The sequence below is a fragment of the Sceloporus undulatus genome, unplaced genomic scaffold, assembly GCF_019175285.1.
Source record: "Sceloporus undulatus isolate JIND9_A2432 ecotype Alabama unplaced genomic scaffold, SceUnd_v1.1 scaffold_16, whole genome shotgun sequence".
NCBI classification, from domain to species: domain Eukaryota; kingdom Metazoa; phylum Chordata; class Lepidosauria; order Squamata; family Phrynosomatidae; genus Sceloporus; species Sceloporus undulatus.
Genome location: NW_024802938.1, coordinates 2,383,449 through 2,402,831, shown reverse-complemented (window position 1 = coordinate 2,402,831; position 19,383 = coordinate 2,383,449). Strand labels below are relative to the sequence as shown.

Below are 19,383 nucleotides of genomic sequence, written 5' to 3'. Positions count from 1 at the left end.
AATGTTTTTACCTCCCCATGAAGTTGCCCCAGCAGAAGCTGCTGATGCTGCTTGTGCAGTAGTAGATGTGAAGTCTGGCTGAAGATCTAGAAGATCACTGGAAGGTTTGGAAGCACTATTATGAAAATAAGACATAAAAATCTTGTAATTTTGAAAGGGTTGAAACTCGTATGAAAAGAATTTACAAAGATAATAACGGTGTATTCAAGAAAATAACCAGGAAGGCAACTCAAGTACTTATGTGGTACAGCCTGGTACAGTCGCAATCCTGTAACCTATAGGTAATTTATCTACAGCACGGCTGCTACAAGCAACAAAGGAAGAAAGACTTTGTGGCACACCTGGATAAGGTGCAGACCCTCTTGTCATTTCCTTCTCTGTTCTATGTACTTTCTCATGCACTTACTTTGCCTTTCCAATAAAAAACACACAAACTCAAGCTGGCTAAAAATAATTAGTAAAAACAAATTAAACACTAAAAGTATTAAAATTATTAAATTAATCAATAAACATCAAAATAGTTTAAAATGTCAGTTGGGAGACATGTGTCTTTACACTCTTTCCAAAACAGCAGCATTAGGAATTGATCCTAAATCTGAAGAGAATGTATTCCACAGTCTGAGAACAATATGGGAGAAAGCCCTCTCCTCTGTGCCTGTTAGGTGAGCTTCTACAGGTGACAGTATCCTCAAGAAGCAAGATAAAATTAGAAGCAGAAGATGCATGAGTGCATGGGAGGGGGTGCATTAAACATGCATATACATGTTTTGGACCTAATATATAGCATCTTTGCAAAATAAGTTGTGCACCTCCACCTGAACAGTGGAAGGTGTCTTCCAAATTGTATGAAAGACAGCTTATACTGTAGTATCTTTAAAGAAGGCAATTCTCTATACATCAATGATCTTTGAACCCAGTACATTTAAATAGAATCTTTTAATTATTGAGAAACTAACCTGACTGGAGCAGCTGTCGAAGAAGTTGCAAAGAGATCAACTGGAGGAGATGTATCAATACTTTTTGCTGGGGTAGAATTAGGAGATGTAACAGTTGTGGCTGGAGAAGACTGTACAAGAAAAACTCATAAATATATAGCGACACAAAGAATATCTACTTTATTTTTTAATAGCAGCAGCTTTAAGCATCTCTGTTTTTTTCCTCCAGAGGAAAAGGATTTTAAAATCCATACTAAATATTATAGCTCCCAGTAGAAAATAGATCTTTCTTCTTGATGTCATGTTTGTTGTTTAGTAGGGCATTCTCATCCCAGTATTAAACATTAATTAATTCTATTTAATTAATTAAAAGATATATTCCTTATGTAAAACACTAAACTTGGATGCAGATAAGCTGAGTGCTGTGTTTCTGTATTTCATAAAGGTTTAAAGTTCAAAAATAAATCTTTTTACAAACCAAAGTTACCTCCTAATATTACTTCCAATATTTTTATTTCAATGATATTTAAAAAGGAAGAAGTTCAAAGGTCACACAAAATGTGACAGGGGCAGACCCAAGAGTCAGAGTCATGCTGATACCAGCTTCTTTGGAACTAGGGATGGAGGCTCTTTAAGGTGCAGCGTGCCCTAGTAGTCGGTGGGCCCCCACTCCATCTCAATTTTCAGCACAATCTGCATTCTGATATATGAACTGTGTCATCTTTAATATCTAGTGATCCGCCTTTCAAAGAGAGCCTTTGCTTCCACACAAACAGCAAAAATTAAGCAGTCTGACCCAGATTATAACAGGGGATTGGGAATAGTTAGAGCCCCTGTACTTTTATGGCAGAGCCCCTGCCTAGATTGGACTCCATAACATCACTGTTTTGAAAAGAAAGATTGCAAGTGCAAGGATGAATGTAATATATCGTCTGACCCAAAGTGGTAGTATTTTATATATCACTGTTTGCTTTTACTACTACAACAAAGCCTGCCAGGTTAGAACTGTGTTGTTACTTTGGCTAGCCCAGGGGTAGGCAACCTTTTTGAGCCGGGGGCTGGGTTGCTGTCCCTCAGACAACTGGGGGGCCGAAGCCAAAAAATAAATAATTAAATAATTTTTTTTAAAAAAATGAAATAAATAAATAAACCGGGACAAACGTAGGACAAAATTTTCAAATGGAGGGCACTTTTTTTAAAAAAATGGAGGACACGTGAAAAAATTTGCTGATTTTTAAAAAAATGTTAATATAAATGCATATTTCTGAGGCTTCTATAGACAATTGCCCCCCTTGCCCGCCTCGTCCTGATAGGCCAAAGGCCCCACACCCTCACGCAAGAGGCCAAAGGCTCCGGCAGCAATCGGCAGCAGGACCGGGCGGGGCCGGTCCCAAGGCCTTGCCGGGCCGCATCCTGCCCGCGGGCCGCAGGTTGCCTACCCCTGGGCTAGCCCATAAAGAAGAGAAGAGAGCACACCCAAGTTTATGTTACAAACCAAATCAGGGAGATAAAGAAGTCACAGAATTGTCAGCAGTTTAAAATACTGTACTGCTGCTGAGCTCTTCCCTATCCACAGCAGCTTGATACTATCTGGGGATCACTGGCTAAACATGATCTTGAATTTCCTTGCCCTGATAGAAATTGGCATCTTGATAACATCCACGTTGGAAAAGATCTCATCAGTAGATCTTTAAGACAAGGGTATTCCTTTCTTGTGCAAATCTAGTGTTTAAAACCACCCTGTCAAATTTTTCATTTTTAAGCAACCATATGTCCCCATCAAGGGTCAATTATACAGGATAGAGAGGTTTTTCTTTATACATACCAAGAGTTAGAAACTAAACATGTTTTAAAATAAGTTTTGCTTCAAAACAAGCAGAGAAAACAATACCTATGCTTTGATCCCTGAAGGAAAATACCACATTGTAATCACTTTTAGAATTAAGTACAGTAGTTCCATGTATTTAATAAAAAAAATCACACCTTGTTGCTGTTATTTGATTTGAAGACAACTTTGACCTACAGCAACCCCATGAATCAGAGATCTCCAAGAGCTGCCAGGGCAAGTGTGGTCTTTTCACTTTACCAAGTATTATTATTGTTTCCAGGGTGTCGCATCACTCAATCAAATATTTATATACAAAATTGGGATGCAGGTAATTATAAAGGATTTGGCCATTCTGAGATTGGGTGTCTTTCTCGCTATGTAAAATTAGGCTTTTTTAAAAAACAAACAACAAATAGATCTTTAGGCACCAAAGTATTAAATGTTTTAAAAATGTAAAGGCATATATATGTGAAATAGACACTAATTTTATTTATTTATTTATTTATTTCAAGGATTTATAGCCTGCCTTTCTCCCACAATGGGAATTCAGGGCGGGTTACAATAATTCAAAAAGACCTAAGTAAAAACACTGATTACAAAAGCTAAAAAATAATTAAATATTATTAATATCAAAACATAAATTAAAAACACATAGTTAAAACCAGAAAAAACCTATAATACATTGACAGCATACAGCAAAACAGAAGTAAAATTCACTCACCTAATGCCCACCTAAATAAAAATGTCTTCAGCTAATTTATAAATGCATTTGTGTTTGTTCAGATTGTGTGTATATTAAAACAAGTATTGTTTTATACTTGTTCGCTGTCTTTGTTCACCAAAGCCTTTTGGCCTCAACATAAACCAAAGACTGTTATTTATATTTTAAAAACTTTAAAAAATTTCAAATCGGTTTTTAATTCCTCATATTGTTTAATATGTTTTTAGCTTATTTAAATTGTTTTTAGTCTGAGTAACGTGTTTTAACTCAAAGGTGTGACTGAATTATTAGATTATAGTAGTATGAAAGTATTACCAGAGAAGAATAGAATAGAAACCTCAGAGAAGCTGAGTAACTTATTTGCCTTGGTCTTCACAGTGATACATGTTGGATAGACACCCAAGGCTTTTTTAGCTATGGCATTTGAAGAACCAAGTGAAACAGAAGTAACAAATGGAGTTCTAGGACTAATTGACAAATTAAAAATTAACAAGTCACCAGGTTGGCAAACAGCCAAGGGTTCTTAAGGAACTCAAATATAAGGCTCATAAAATGTGCAAAGTGACACTAAAATCAGCTTTCTTGCTAGACAATCAATCTTAATATATAGGAGAAACCAAAACTTCAGGATCTTTAACTAATCTGGGTAAATTAGTAGAAAGAATTATTAAAACATGGAGAAGAACATGCCTTGCTGAAGGAGGAGCATTATCAAGAATAAGAGCACCAACAAGCAGATAACATAAGGATGACTGATTGATGAACACTACATATTTTGTTTAAAAAGAAATCAAGCAAGGAAGGAAGATATTTGTGGCATCTTTAGGGGATCAGTGGTACTAAATTATTTGTAAATGATCTGAGGTTGTGATATTCTATTGTAATAACCATTATTCAAGAACTGGATAACTGAAGCAGTTTGTGAAGAGTTCCAAAAGTCTCTTTCCAAACAGAGTGAATGTTCAAGAAAGTGGCAAACAAGAAATGGTAAAGTGATAACACATTGGGACAAAAATCTCAACATCACTGGTAGGATATGAATCAAGAGTGACAATTTTAGAAAATATTGTGGGGTCATGATGGAGAGCTCAATAAAGAGTTTCAGTTCAGAGATGACATTCTTTACAGGAAGCTAAACAAACAACCTTATAGCACATCATTTTACAGAATCCTATCTACAGATGATATCAGAAAGAATTATACAAATTAATTGGAGAATTTATCAAATGTACACACTCCATGAACCTTGACCAGGCACTATCAACTACCCAAAATATATAAACCAAATAACCCAGGATGGCCCATTATCTCCAGCACTGGAATCTTCACAGGTGGAGCACCTATGGACTCAGTTCTCAGACAAGATACAATTTATGTCCTGAGGGAAATATGCTCTGCCCACATCCTTGCAGAGAACATCACCCTAGACACTATGGGTATGGAATCCCTATAAACCAACACTCCCCACAAGGATGGACTGCAAGCCATCAATAATATCATTCTGCTTGGGACTATAGTATATCTACCTACTAAACTCTGTCACTTTGTACTTGCTTAAAATTACTTTACTTTGGCAGTAACATGTACCTTTAAATTAATGGAATTGTCATGAGCACTCAGTATGCAAATTTACATCACAGTATGTAAATATCTTCATGGCTGATCTGAAACAATACTTCCTCAGTTCACACACCCAGAGACCTGAAGTACATTATAACACCAACTTTATCATTTGGACTAATGGAAATTAATCACTTGAAAAGTTTTAACAATTTTCATCAACCTGAGCCTGAAACAATCCATGTTTTCTTGACACAACTGAACAGATATACAACGAACATCTAAGCACCACTATATTAAAAGCCCACAGATCACTACACATACTTCTATGCCTCAAGCTTCCATTCAGAACACATTACAGAATCTATTATTTATAGCTAAGCCTTCCAGTACAACTGCATCTACTCAGAACTTACAATAAATACTCTGAACTCATGGATTTGCAGCCGGCATGTCTCAAACTATAATGCCCATCCAATTAGGTGCCTCCCGCCAAGCAAGACTATTTAGGGCAAATTACATACACATAGATGTTTTATCCAATAACTTGACTTCCAGTCCACAAACTCATGAATAGAGTATTACAAAGAAGCAAAAAGAAGCAAAACTCAAGCAATTATTGGTATTGTTATGGGCACTTACATGGCATCACAGTATGCAAATACTGCATATTACCTTTCATTACACCATGATACATACATTTTCAAAGGTGGCATAGATAAATTTAGTTGGTGGAGAAACAAAACATTTAATGTGCAATAACATATACATTGGTTTGCATATTTGTATTTTATATATTGTAAATGGCTCTCACTGATAATTAGCATATAAACAAAGATAGTTGGGTTCCTTAAAACAAGTATTTGACCCTCCATCTTCGTAACCATTTATCAAGAAAAATCATCTTGGCTAAAAATACAAAACATTAAATATTTACCTTGCTTAAGGGTGAAGGAGCACCAGAGCTAGAAGAGTGAACATAAGAGGGCTTGGTTTCTTTCCAAATAAAAAACAATTCAGGAATATCTTAAGCAGGCTTGAATCACAGTCAAAAGCAAAGAACTATATTTAAAGATTTGTGTATTTCTACATCTGGGTCCTACAGTTTTGGAATAACATGGGCTTTTACATTGATAATTTTTATGCTAAATATTGCAATTGATCTCTGTAATGTTCTATTTCTGTAAAAATATTGTTGTGTTTATATTATAGAAAATGAGAAATATAAAAAATATAGAAAATATTTATGATTATGCATCATATTATATGAAATAAGGTAAGTATTATGTTTGTAGGGGTGAGAACATGGAATGTTGGGGATGACTGGTGACCGGCTGAGTGTCTGAACAGGATTTTAAAAAGGCTGTTGTGTGTGACTGTCAGAGATATGAATTAGGGTCAGTTAGAGGTGATCTGAGAAGAACTGGGGAAAACATATGTCTACAGTCAGAAGTGAGTTGATAAGAGACTGGAATCTATGGATTGTGTTTGAGGAAAGTAAATCTGAATAAGTACATAAGCATATATAACAACTAAGCTAAGATACTGTTTTGTAACCTCACGTGTTTGAACAACAAATAACTGAATAGTTTCATTGTCCTCTTCTGTCAGATGAATTATTTTATTTACACACACACACATTTAGGGGTTGCTATGCTGAGATTCAATTACTGATAGGGTCAGCTACAGTGGCATCTATGGTGACAGCAGTTTAAATAATCAGAAAAGGGTTGTTGTTAGGAGTTACTATAGTCGCACAAGCAGAGGTCCCCAAAATCTCCATCAACAACCGTGAAATATGAGATGTCATATTTCAGCAGCTGAGCAGATCCTTGCATGTAGGTACTCCCAGGTTCCTCCAGTTAGAGTATAAGAGGTAATGGAGCTGCTGCCTGGGTCCTTGAACAGTCACTGCCAATTAGATGATACCAAACCACAGTGATTCTCAAACTGTGAATGCAATGTTTGGGTGAGGGGCAACAGTCCCTAAAAGAGGAGAACAAGAAATTTTTGGACAACAAATTATTATTTATTTAAGGAAAGATTCCTTAAAGTTCCTACCTAAAGGAACTTTTCTCCTCTCTCCCTTCCCTTTTTTTTAACAGCAGTGAAGGCACTGTTTGGAAAGTGACATGGTGTGGTATGACAGGGTGAGGTGAGGTGAGGTGGAGCAACAAAAACATATGAGGCATCTCCTGGTGAAGGGATCCTCCAAGAGAGAGGTGGAATGAGAGGAAAGGAGTGTTGTAAAGAAGGAGAGGAAAGAGGCAGAAGGAAGAGTATTAGGAAGTAGGAACGGGAGAAGAGGAAGAGGGAAAATGAGTACTGAAATCACTGGAAAGGCCAAGTGAAGTTGAACCTGGGCTTGTCTGAGGGAAGGCAGTGAGAACTACTGGCCTGAGAGAATCTCCTCAGAATTGGGAGTGCTCGTCTACAGGAGGGGGGTAAGAAGTGGAGTCAAACCTGTTCAAGACTAAATCAGGCCTTGCTGAGGAGATGGTGAGGAAGAGATGGAGGACGATGATGACAATAACATGGAGAATGAAAGGCATGCTTGTTACAGAGCACTCCACCTCACTCTTCCATTCACTTTCCATTGGTGGAAAGAAGATTCTCCAGTCATCGCAGAGCTATCAGAAGTTGCTCAACATCCCCCCACCTCCCCATTTTGTTATTGCAAAAAAAACCAAGACAAAATCTTCTCAAACTTGGAGTAGAAGATTTCAAGAAGGGCCATCCATTGTTGAGTGGGGTTAGCTGTTAAAACAATATTTTGTGTTGAGTTAGCTTAGCTGGGGTGTGTGTGAGAGAGACATCCCCAGACAAAGGGGGATCACAGGTAAAAAGTTTGAGAACCACTGCAACAGTAGACTACATGGACCATTGTGGTGTCTCATGTTGGGAAAGGTGACCTAATCCCCTTCATGAAAGGTATTCCTAGCTTTCTGCTACATTTCTACAGATGTTCCATTTGAGTAGTTCCTCCAAATTAGTCTAAACAGAATTTGGTGGGAACTAATGAAAACCAGAACTATAAATCCATACAAGAAATCAACTAATCAAGGACAGGCAAATTTATCTTAGCAAAACTTCAATATTACAGTATTTGAGAGTTTAAATCTCTAAGGTAACTTTAAATTACTGGAACCAATAAAATCAAAGTATTTCAACATTTTCACAAGAGTATTTCATAGGAATTTTGTCTTGGGGAAAAAAGTTCTGGGTATGTATGCAAATAAAGCTACAGGCAACAAACTAGGATTTAGAAAAGTAAAACTATGGGCCTGTACAGACAGGCAAAAATAAAGCTGATTCGGGTCACTTTGGAGGTATGCTGTTTAAATGATTCATGCATCTTAAGAGGCCAGAAGTGGCACCAAAGCTGCACTCTGGTACTTAGGACTGGAGCATGGCTTTGGTGTGGCTTCTAGCCTCTTAGGACACATGCATCATTGAAACAGCATACCTCCAAAGTGACCCGAAGCAGCTTTATTTTTCCTGTCTGTACAGGCCCTAAGTTAGCCCTACCCTTTCACTGAGGGCTTGCTAAAATAGATACATGCATGAACACTACTATAGAGATTTACTTACCCTTCACTATGTTGCAAAACAGCCATGCACATAAACAAAAGATAGATATAAAGAAAGATGTGTTATTAACAGTTTAGTATCATTTCTCCTAAAGTTATGACCAAGTAGTTTTGATATTTATCTAGGCAAGTGGCTATGGAATCATTACTCAGTATACAAAGCATGCTATACATGAAGTCCTAGAAGGTGTGTGTAACTATATATGTATAAATAGAGAAAGAGAGAGATATCTGGCAGAACAGAATAAATTTGAATCTATGAAAACAGCTGATGTTGTTAGCAAACATGGTCCTGCTGAGTTCATTTGGACTTCCTTCAAAGTTTATTTAGGACTATATTCTTCAACAAATTTAATCGAACTACACTAAACTATTCTAAATTTCATCTATGTTCTGTTTTACAACAGCTGCTGTGAAATATTGCTCTTGAAAAATTAGACTATTGAGTTTAAGCGTGAACAACACAAGTTTTGGCAGCACCAACAAAGAACAAACAGAAGGAAAAGAATATAAATTACATTTGTCTTTCTATTAAAAAAGATTATAAAATGTGAGCTAGTTATATACTGTATAGGCAATGTACATGAAGCAAACAAAATAAACCTCCAGCACTATGTGCCACAATCAACATGGCAGCTCAGAAAGATTAGTTAAGAGATCTCTTTTCAGTAATCATGGAAACTCCAAGGTCACTGCCAACAACTAAATTGAGTTCATGCTCATTTTGCAGCTGCTGTGGAAAGGGCAACACATTCATATCAATGTCCAAAGTGCCACTATGTTGGCCCATTTAATGGGGCTACAATAAAAGCAATAAAATATGAAAATATAATCTCAGTACATTCATATTTGGTGTTTCCTGATCAGAAACTACTTCTTTATTGAAAAGAACATTGTAATGCTCCCTTATGGTGCCTGTACCAGGTTGAGGTTAGCAGCTTGAGTAGGCCAGCTACTCTTGCCAGGAAATAAGCAGCAGCCTAGCATTGAGACACATGCATGTGCTAATGTATTCTGAAAGGGAGAAGAGTTGCAATACACTGCAGTAGAACTCATTAAGGACTGAGAGTGACTACACATTCACACACAGATACAGCTGGCATAATTCTGTGCTAGGGTTGCTCCCACTAAAAAGAGCAAATGGCTAGGCTATCCCAAATGACCTATCCCCAAATTTAGATGGGCATGTTAGGCATGAGGAAAAGTATCACAGTGGAGACCATGAAAACAGCAGGCGTGGCTGTGGGATGGGGATGAATAGGGGGGTGATAAGCAATCAGGAGCTGGGAAAGTCTGTTCACTATTTGCAAGGCTGTATGAAAATGCCCCAGTACTCCTCCCTGAGAAGAATCAGCACGCAGTAGGTTTGGTGCTGTCTGCAGTTATTGAATGTGTCTACATGTTTATATCCATGTGAAGGAAGCTGATATACAGATCCACAATATTTCCACATACCTGTTCCCTTTCTTTCCTTCCAAAGTGTTTAGATGCTGTTCAAGAGTCTCCATAAGACTACTAGGAGCCTATGGTAGATAAGAAATAGTAACATTTTAAAAGAAGAGCGTGGAGAAGAGGGTAAGCAATTGCTTTGGAAGTCCAACATGTATCTTACATCTCCTCTTAACTTTCTAAAACCACTTGCTTGCATGCTCATGCCATAACTTTAATCCAATAATACAGTTATGAAAGAGAACACCATTTCCACACTGCTACTGAAACTGTATTACTTGGTTAATGTATATTTTTTATTAACTGAAAAACCAAATGTATGAACAACATACATTTAAGCCAGAGGGTGTGTATATTAGAAATTAACAACAGCACAGGCATTCGCAGGTCAAAGTAATCAATGAAGTAGAATAAGTATTTGCATGCATAACTAGAGCTTGTGCATTCAACCCAATTAGCTTAGTCAATTTGTTTCCTTTTTGAAGTAGGGTTATAAAATAGGGCAGAACTATATGTTACTAAAAGGACCATGAAGCTGCTGTATCTCAGATTTGACCTCACACCTCTGTAACTGTAGGCTTCCTCCAACATTAATGTTCTCGAGATGTGTTGAACTACTACTCCCATATTACCCCTGTCAGCAATTTTGGGAGTTGTAATGTAACACATCTGGAAGGTACCCAACTGGAGAAAGTTTCATTAATACAACACATGAAACACTATATTCATACCATGTCTCCCATCCACACTGATCTATGACATGTACAGTGGACCCTTGTTATACGCTGGGGTTTGGTTCCCAGATCCCCTGTGGATAACAAAATCCATGGATACTCAAGTCCCATTAAATATGACATAGCAAAATGGTGTCCTTTATAAAAAACGGAAAATCAAGGTTTGATACTTGAAATTTATACTTTTTTAATATTTTCAAACTGTGGATGCTTGAATCTGTGTATAAAAAATCCATGTATAAGAAGGGCCAACTGTACATGGTGGAATAACACTGTACACAGTGTTCTGTAAGATATTATAGGGAAATGAGTACAAGAAAGAATGGCAGCAGCTCTGTCTTTCTAATAACATTTAGTTCCACCAGAGAGAGTTTGTGATACAGGTCTGAATTATTCATAAAAGTAGTAAATTATGCCTTCAGATTTTATCCCCCAGACAAGCAGCCACGTTTTTTGTTTTCAAGAAAGCTCAAAAGATATTGTTTTATATCAAAAAATAAAAAAAATAACTAAAAGATGAGATACACAATATTAATACTATAGCAACAGTTTAACTGATCTTCCTCATTTATATTCCATGTTTTATAGCCATAATTTCTCTTTAAAAAAAGAACCCAACATGCTCTTGCTGTTGTTACAATGAGAAAGAAAGTAAGTACAGTAAAAACAATTAACAGTGTCCTTAGCTACTCCAGGATAAAAATAGTGCCTAGATAAGCAGATTTCCACAAAGTCAGTGACCAAAGAAGAAAACCTTCAGAGGTAAGGAGAAGTACACATTTTATCAAGATTACCGGTTCATCAATTGCATAGTCTTTAAAAGGAGATTTTTCATTATCATCACTGCTTTTCAGATCACAGAGAACTCTGGTCAGCAATACCTAAGGGTTTTTTTATACATAAAATAGATTTACACTGTCATTAAATAAATTACCTCGTTAACAATACACAAAGCTTGAAATTATGGCTAATCTGGCCTCACAGAGACCTAAATTTTCCAAGATTCCTTTCTAGATCAATAGTTCCAACCCACATAGAGGTTTCTACAGAGTAATCATTGAATTATTTCACAGGAAACTACGGTCCAAAACACACTGCAGAAAATCATCCAGTTTGAGAGCGCTTTAACTGCCCTGGCTCAGTGCTAGGGAATCCTGGGCATTGCCATTTGTTGTAGCACCAGAGATCTCTGATACAGAAGGCTAAATGTCTCTAAAAAAAACCTACAGTTCCCAGAATTCCCTAGTATTCCGCCAAGGCAGTTAAAGTGGCCCCAAACCGAATTATTTCTGCAGTGTGTTTTGGACCTACCTTAGCACAGAAACACAGTGGACCCTTACTCTGAGGTCCAATTAACATATTACAACCAATGTGGATATGCTCTACAGACTTGGCAAGTACTTGTATCCTGTATCATTTGAAGAGACACTATAGGTCTTACCTCCCAATGGTATTCTTGGGATGTAGATAATTTTTTTTCTTTGTGGGAGGTTTTGGAGGAAGACAGAACTACCTTATGAATGACAAAACTTCCTTTTTTAAAAAAAATAAGAGTAATAAAAACCACTTTTGAAACAACCTATTAGTTAACATTGGGCCCAAACAGACAAAATAAAGCTGCTTCAGGTCACTTTGGAGGTATGCTGTTTAAATGATGCATGCGTCCTAAGAGGCCAGAAGCTGTGCCAAAGCTGTGGTCCAGTCCTTAGGGCTGGAGCATGACTTTGGCATGGCTTCTGACCTCTTAGGATATAAGCATCATTTAAACAGCATACCTCCAAAGTGACCCAAACCAGCTTTATTTTGGCCTGTCTGTACAGGCCCATTATTTTTAATATTACTGAAAAAAAATAAAATAGGAAATACTAGTTCAGTACAAGAACTTTCAAGATTAAAACTCTTTTGACTTCTAAATGTTGTAGTGCTGCTTGCCAAAAGGTGAGCAAAAAGGAATTCATATGGTCCTTCATCATATGTATGCCACAGGGGGGAAAAGCACTCTTTTGTATGAGGGCTTGCTAAATTTCAGAAGTAAAGGGAAGTATGCAAGGCATCAGCTGCTGAACAGAGAAACAGAACAGACTCATTAAAAAGATGACTCTTAAAATAATCTGCAGCTAAACCATTTCAGCCTTAAATTTGACCAGCTTACTGAGGTTTGCTCAGCAAGAATTTTATAGTTAGTGCAGGTGAAACGTTCGAAGTGGTAACCTGAAGGAGGGGAAAATCACTCATTCTTCTTCATCAAAGTACAGAGACTAACATTTCTTTTAAATATTGCTCCCCCCTCCCAGTTAACACATGCATTCCCATGCCATAGCTAGACACTATCCAGAGAGAAAGAGAAAGAGCCTACAACAGGGGGAAAAAGCAAGCTAAAAATACATATTAATTTTCTACAAACATACACAACATAAAATTGTTCCTATAATTTTCTTCTGACTTTTTTGATGGTGGTGTCCTACAAGCCCATTAACAACAACCCATTAACATCACAGCTCTGCCCACAGGGTCTGAAAAGAAGCACTGGATATAAGCTACACTGAATCCTACTTTGGAAGAAAGGTGGGATATAAATGCAACAAACAAACAAATCAATCAATCCTCTGAATACTTGCAATAAAAAATAGCTAGCACCTTATAATAAAAATTAGCAAGATGAATCAGCAAAAACAATTAAATAGCATTTTTTCAAGCACAAATAACTGCTGGCTGGAGCTGAAAGTTGTTTCTTATTCTACTGCTAGGTTACAAATAAAAAAAGAACAGCACTATCAGTGATGGCATAGTGTACAGGAGAAAGCACACATTATAGTATAATCATGTATGAATGAATGACTTTTATGTGCCGTAAATAAAAGTCATTGATTCATATATGATTATACTGTAAGTGTGTGCTTTCTCCTGTACACTATGCCATCACTGATAGTGCTGTTCTTTTTTTTTTTTAAGGGGAGAGAGGCCAGCTAACAAAACAAAACTAAAAACAACTACAGATTGAGATTAATAACATTACAGATCACATAGCTATTTGCTGGTTTACATATGAATCAAAATGTCCAGTGAAATCTGATTGATACACTACTGATTAGAAGTCAAAGACTGCACACATACTGCGTTTGTCTCAAAGTATCTGTACAGATTCTCATTAAAATATTAAAAGGGGGTTGTTGTTACCTCACATAACACATAGGCTCATTATCTTAAAATTTTATAGAAGAACAAAAAGAGGAACTACCATGTATTGATTCCTAATAGATACTATTAGGGGTCTTTGGGGTTAAATATGCACCTCAGAACCAACAAGTTTTTAATGAAGAAACATGACCAGTTTTAACAACCTTTAAAGTATTTAATACAATTGGGCAACCCAGATACCTTGTTTTTATTTGCAAGCATGTAATGGAGTTACTTCATTTAAATTTGTGCCTGCAGTCTGCTTTGCTCATCCTGGTTTAAATTTATAGTGAAAAAGGCTGCAGCTGCATTGCAGAACTAATCCAGTTTGACACCACTTTAATTGCCATGAGTAAATGCTATGGAAATCTAGGAATTGTAATTTGTTGTGGCATCAGAGCTCTCTGACAGGGAAGGCTCAATGTCTCACAAAACTACAACTTCCAAAATTCCATAGCACTGAGCCATGAGAGTTGAAGTGGTCTTAAATTAAATTATTTCTGCAGTGTGGATACATCCAAAAAAGAGTTGATTGCCACTGGAGAGTCTATATTATATGAATAGATAACATATAACAACAAATATAGACAGCAGCAGTTAATCTGTTTGCCTTTAATTTCAATGCTTATGAGCAGGCACTGAGACATGCAAACTATAGTCCGAGACAGACCACCCGAAAATGGCATTCTGCAGGTGTCCGTTTTAACTCTGGAGGGATGCTACAACTGCCAAACCGTGCAACGTCCCTCCAGAGTAAAAAGAATCCTGTTCTTCCGGGTTCTTTTTGCGGCGCCTGGGTTATGTCATGAGTGCGCCACTGGCACACTTGTGATGTAAGCGACACGCAGCAACACGCAGACGCTGTGCATACCTTACGTCAAGATGGTGGCACCCGTGTAGACGGGATGCCGCCATTAGGCTGCCGCTGTTAAACACTAGTTAACCTCTAAATTAAATAAGGCCTTTAAAAACCCTCTTCTGTGAACAAAAAAGGATGACGCAACATCAATCAAAATGGTTGCTGTTCTCAGAATATTGTCTTTAAAAATTAAAGCCATTAGGTTGCATGCTAAACGAATAGAAGTCATTAACCTTAATCATCAGGCTAAATATAACAAGAACTTACTTGTGTGAGATCGGGAATGTCTCCTTTATCAATTCCAACTTGCTGTGGATCATTTAAAAACAAAAAGATTTCAGAAATATACTTTCGTTTTTCAGGGCTTTAGACCTGAAAAAGTTAAGAAACTTGACTTGACAGCACATATGAAAAGTTCTTTTTAATCTTTTTAAAGTAAATTACTAGAAGTTTCATTTATAATATACATTCTCTTTTCTCATACAGAGATTTTTTTAAAAAAGTATATTCCAAAATATAGTATCACATGGCATACTCTCCTGTATGCAGAACAGGCAGCTCTAGGGACTTGTATGCCTTGCAACCAAATCTAGATGTAGATAGATGCTATCATTATTACTTTAAATGTGCTACTGAAAAATACAAGAAAATAGTCTCTGGTTTTCTCCATCTCTAATCATCAAAATTCTGAGTATACTCTCTGAACACCATGTGGTTCCATGTGCACTACACTTAGGTGATTTGGGCAGGAGAACAGAACCAATCACTCATTTAGTCTCACCTCCATGTTCTCCAAGCAATTGCTCTAAATCTCATACCTGAGCCAGCTGCAGGTGCACACAAAAACACCTCCTATAAACTCGCTAACATAACTTGAACCAACCAAACTTGTCCAAATGCATGCCCTGTGCTGATTTTTGGAATAGGCAGGCTGGCAATGCACCCCCTTCCTCTTCCCCAACCCCACTCTCTTTCTCTTTTGGGCAGCAAAAACAGTCCCTTTCATTTGAACACAATGGAAGAAGGGGGGAAATACAAAATAAGACAATAATATATGGACTAGAAGGTGAAAATGCTAACTATTTAGCAACTTTTAAACAACTCATGCCTGTTTGAAAGTTTCAGTAACTCACATTAATTGATTTGAAACCCTTTTGAGAGAATAACTGGCATCTGAACATTTTTGGATGTTCAAAATATTTTGCATAGATTATCCCAATAATTCAGAAACTACACTCTAACAACCTCTAACAATCTCTATCAATTGGAGACAGTCCCTTATCCATCATGTTATATCAGTTATCAATTAAATTATGCTACCTTTTGCAAGAAATTCAGAAAGTCAATTTGACCACATCTAGTGCATTATTTCAAGAAATTGGAACCATAAATTGGTGACTGAATTCCCTAGGCCAGATAAGGAACAGTGAACTTCTCCCATCAAATTCAATAACTTCACATTATAATTTGCCCATTGTAGTTTACTTATGGATATACTGCATATTAGCTCAATACACGAATGGAACCCAAAAAATTGCTAAGGTGGAGAACTGTGGAAAGTTCATACATATACCTAGATAGAGTAGAGTATATTTCTTAAGTCTTTCACTTACCTCTGCAACTTTAAGGAATTCTGATACTCTTGTCATTCTAGTTAGAAACCGTTTGTAAATTTCAAGAGCATCTTTGCACTGGCCCTTCTTCATTTCAAAAAACTTCTCTGCAAGAAATATGATAATTTTTGAGCCTCAAAAATATACCTAGTACAAGTTAAGTTTTCCTTTCCTGGAATCCCAAAATCCAAAATATTACAAAAATCAAAACTTTTTTCATGGGTGACACCTTTGCTTTCTGATATACATAAACTTTGTTTCAGGTGTAAATTCAATGTATTGCATAAAATTTCCTTGAGGCTATGTTCCTTCAGGTTATCTTCCATCTCCAAGATCTCTCATTACACACATATAAACAAATACAGGTGTTCCAAAATTCAAAATCCATAACACCTCTAGTCTCAAACATTTCAGATAAGGGAGATTAAACCTATTTTTATCAATAAGATTTGGTTCAAAAGACAGCTTCCCAGTGAACCTTTTGCTCTGAAAATTCCCCATAATTAGAAGCAATGTCATAGACAAAAGGAAGATATTAATCTGTGTTAGTAATTATGGGCAGCCAAACAATCACCACAAAAGACGTAAGCACATGTATATACATTGTGAGCAGCTGCAATACTTGGGACTGTTCAAAGGGAGAAACTGGAAAGGGTATAGGTAAAAAGTATTGCTTGATTGTGTTGTTTTATCAAATGGAATCTATACAAACCTAGTGTCTAAGCTGAGCTTTCTCACAGGCCACCCAGAAATATGCTAGCATAGCTGATCTGCAAAGTACCTTCTTCCTAATTCAGTTAGCAATACCATTACAGAGCTCTGTGTTTGTTACAGATAGGTAAAAAGAGAGATGGGTTCAAGAGAGTTTAATGTTATCCCATAAGCTTGGAAATTAGTCTCTCTCTTTCTCGCTAATAATGGGCTGAAACAGACAGCTCTTTTGCACCACCGTCCAGGTGGCTTCGGACCGCAGTGTTTATATGCCATATGTTCTGAAGCCACCCTGGCTGTTTAAATGAGGCAGTGGGATGTTCGCATGCCACACACTGCTGGAGTGTCTTAAAGCTGGCTTCCAGTTGCGGTGGGGTGGGAAAAGCCAGCTTTTTGCTGGCTGAACAAGAGCAATTCTTTGCTGCTCCTTTTTTGGTTGGCTTCAAGGTGGATTGGTGCTGCGGCTGTCTATTTCAGCCCAAAGTTAACTTTCAGAATTACTGTATGGAAAGGGATCTTGTAGAACCTTTGAGACTAACTGTGTGGAAGATGTTGTAGTGTAAAGTTTTCATAGACTTGATCTATGAAATGAAGCTGAGTAAGTAGACCAAAGGGTCATGCAGATGGGCAGGAAAAAAGCAGCCAGAAGCCACGCCACCCAGCAATCGTGTAGAGACTGTGGCAACCACATGGCCTGCTCTTAAATTGGGCCACCAGCAAGGAGCACTTTTTCTGAGCTTCTTTTGCCAGTGGCCCCACAGCAGCTTCCAGCTGACCCAAGGGCATGCACGCATCTGTAAACCATGCCTCCAAAGCATTTGGAAGCCTCTCTTTCTTGCCCATCTGTTTTGGGCCCAAGTCCACAAAAGCTTATGCTGAAGCTTATTCCACACAGTGAGTCTCAAAGGTGCTAAAAGATCCCTTTGCATACTGATATTTTCCAGACGAATACAGCTATGCTTCAGAATTATTGTTCTGTTAATAACTGTGACATTTTAAAAACATGCCTCATTAATTTACTTACCTAATAAGTTAATAACACCATCATTGTAACAAGCAAAAAGCTTGATGAGATCTTTGAACAGAAGCATGAATGCAGCATTTATAACCCCATTTGTCAATTCGTTTGGATGAACCTACATAAAAAAAATAAAAACCCATAATTTATTCACTGTGACTTCCAAATCTGGAGCCAGATTTTCTTGCATCATGATATGGAATATAAATAATCACATACATTGTTCAGGCACATTTAAAATCACAAATTATGCCTGTTTTGTGCACATAAACAGAACAACTTCTGTTCCTGAAAATTCAGAAAGATTGTAATAAAGCTAAGTGCAGAGTTAGCTCAGCTCTTACAACTGAACAGGAGTTGGAGAGGGACACTACATCTTTGATCCACATGAACAGTGAAATCATGTCTTTCTACCCTGTGGAATAATATAATACTGGCTAAGGAAAATTCAGATTACTGCTAAAAATTGGGGGAACAAATTCCTACTATGAAATTTTAGTGGGGTGCAAAATGGACCTATGTGCAGTTCAGTCCAGTGTTCAGCTATTTATTCTTTCTGAATCTTGGAAAAGCTTACAGGAAGTAAAAACATGTTAGTGCACATTCAATGGCCCAATGTGATACTTTATTTCTACTGAGGTGGTTCTTTTATCACATAAGAAAATTTTAAATACATACATCAAACTCAAGAAGTGCATCTATTTGTCCCTGCAATATAGGCATGCTCTTCAGTAATTTTTCTGGAGCCATTGTCCTCATTACACCATCCGCCCTGCAAATACAAAAGAAGGAAAAAAAAGGGGGGGGGGGGAGAAAGAAACTTGCACTCAGCAGAACTGACCACACAGATATTATTTAATAATCAAAGTTTAATAAATCAATAATCAATAATCAAAGTTCCAAAAGGAAGATTTACATTAATATTAAAGCAGTTAGTGTCTAATTACAAGAAAACATATACAGTAGCCAGCAAGTGTTCCACCACCCAACAAGAGAAGTATCTAGTCACTGAAAGCGATGACAGTAATGAAAAAAATGCCTGATCTCTATCAGCAAAGCCAAATGCTAGAAAATTGCTATCATTTCTTGGGTTTCCTAATATATTCTAATCAAATACAAATTTATGATTATAATTCAGTTACATAATGTGGTTATCCAAAGAAACCAAACAGTTAATAAGCAATTTTA

At 37.0% G+C, this 19,383-nt stretch overlaps 1 protein-coding gene across 9 annotated transcripts in view; it reads right to left on the bottom strand.

The window, feature by feature from the left end:
- Positions 1-19,383, bottom strand: part of LOC121917376 (clathrin coat assembly protein AP180-like) — a 92,002-nt gene that overhangs the window by 40,106 nt on the left and 32,513 nt on the right. For 5 of the 9 annotated variants that reach the window (XM_042443298.1, XM_042443300.1, XM_042443301.1 and 2 more), the window contains exons 5-14: positions 18,874-18,967; positions 18,202-18,313; positions 16,467-16,573; positions 15,121-15,162; positions 11,612-11,698; positions 10,090-10,157; positions 8,636-8,641; positions 5,982-6,009; positions 957-1,066; positions 12-115 (exon numbers count right to left, since the gene is read on the bottom strand). In XM_042443298.1, the coding sequence (XP_042299232.1) occupies positions 12-115; positions 957-1,066; positions 5,982-6,009; positions 8,636-8,641; positions 10,090-10,157; positions 11,612-11,698; positions 15,121-15,162; positions 16,467-16,573; positions 18,202-18,313; positions 18,874-18,967 (758 nt within the window). The remainder of the gene's footprint in view (positions 1-11; positions 116-956; positions 1,067-5,981; positions 6,010-8,635; positions 8,642-10,089; positions 10,158-11,611; positions 11,699-15,120; positions 15,163-16,466; positions 16,574-18,201; positions 18,314-18,873; positions 18,968-19,383) is intronic. The other 4 variants (XM_042443299.1, XM_042443304.1, XM_042443305.1 and 1 more) reach the window with 2 other exon arrangements.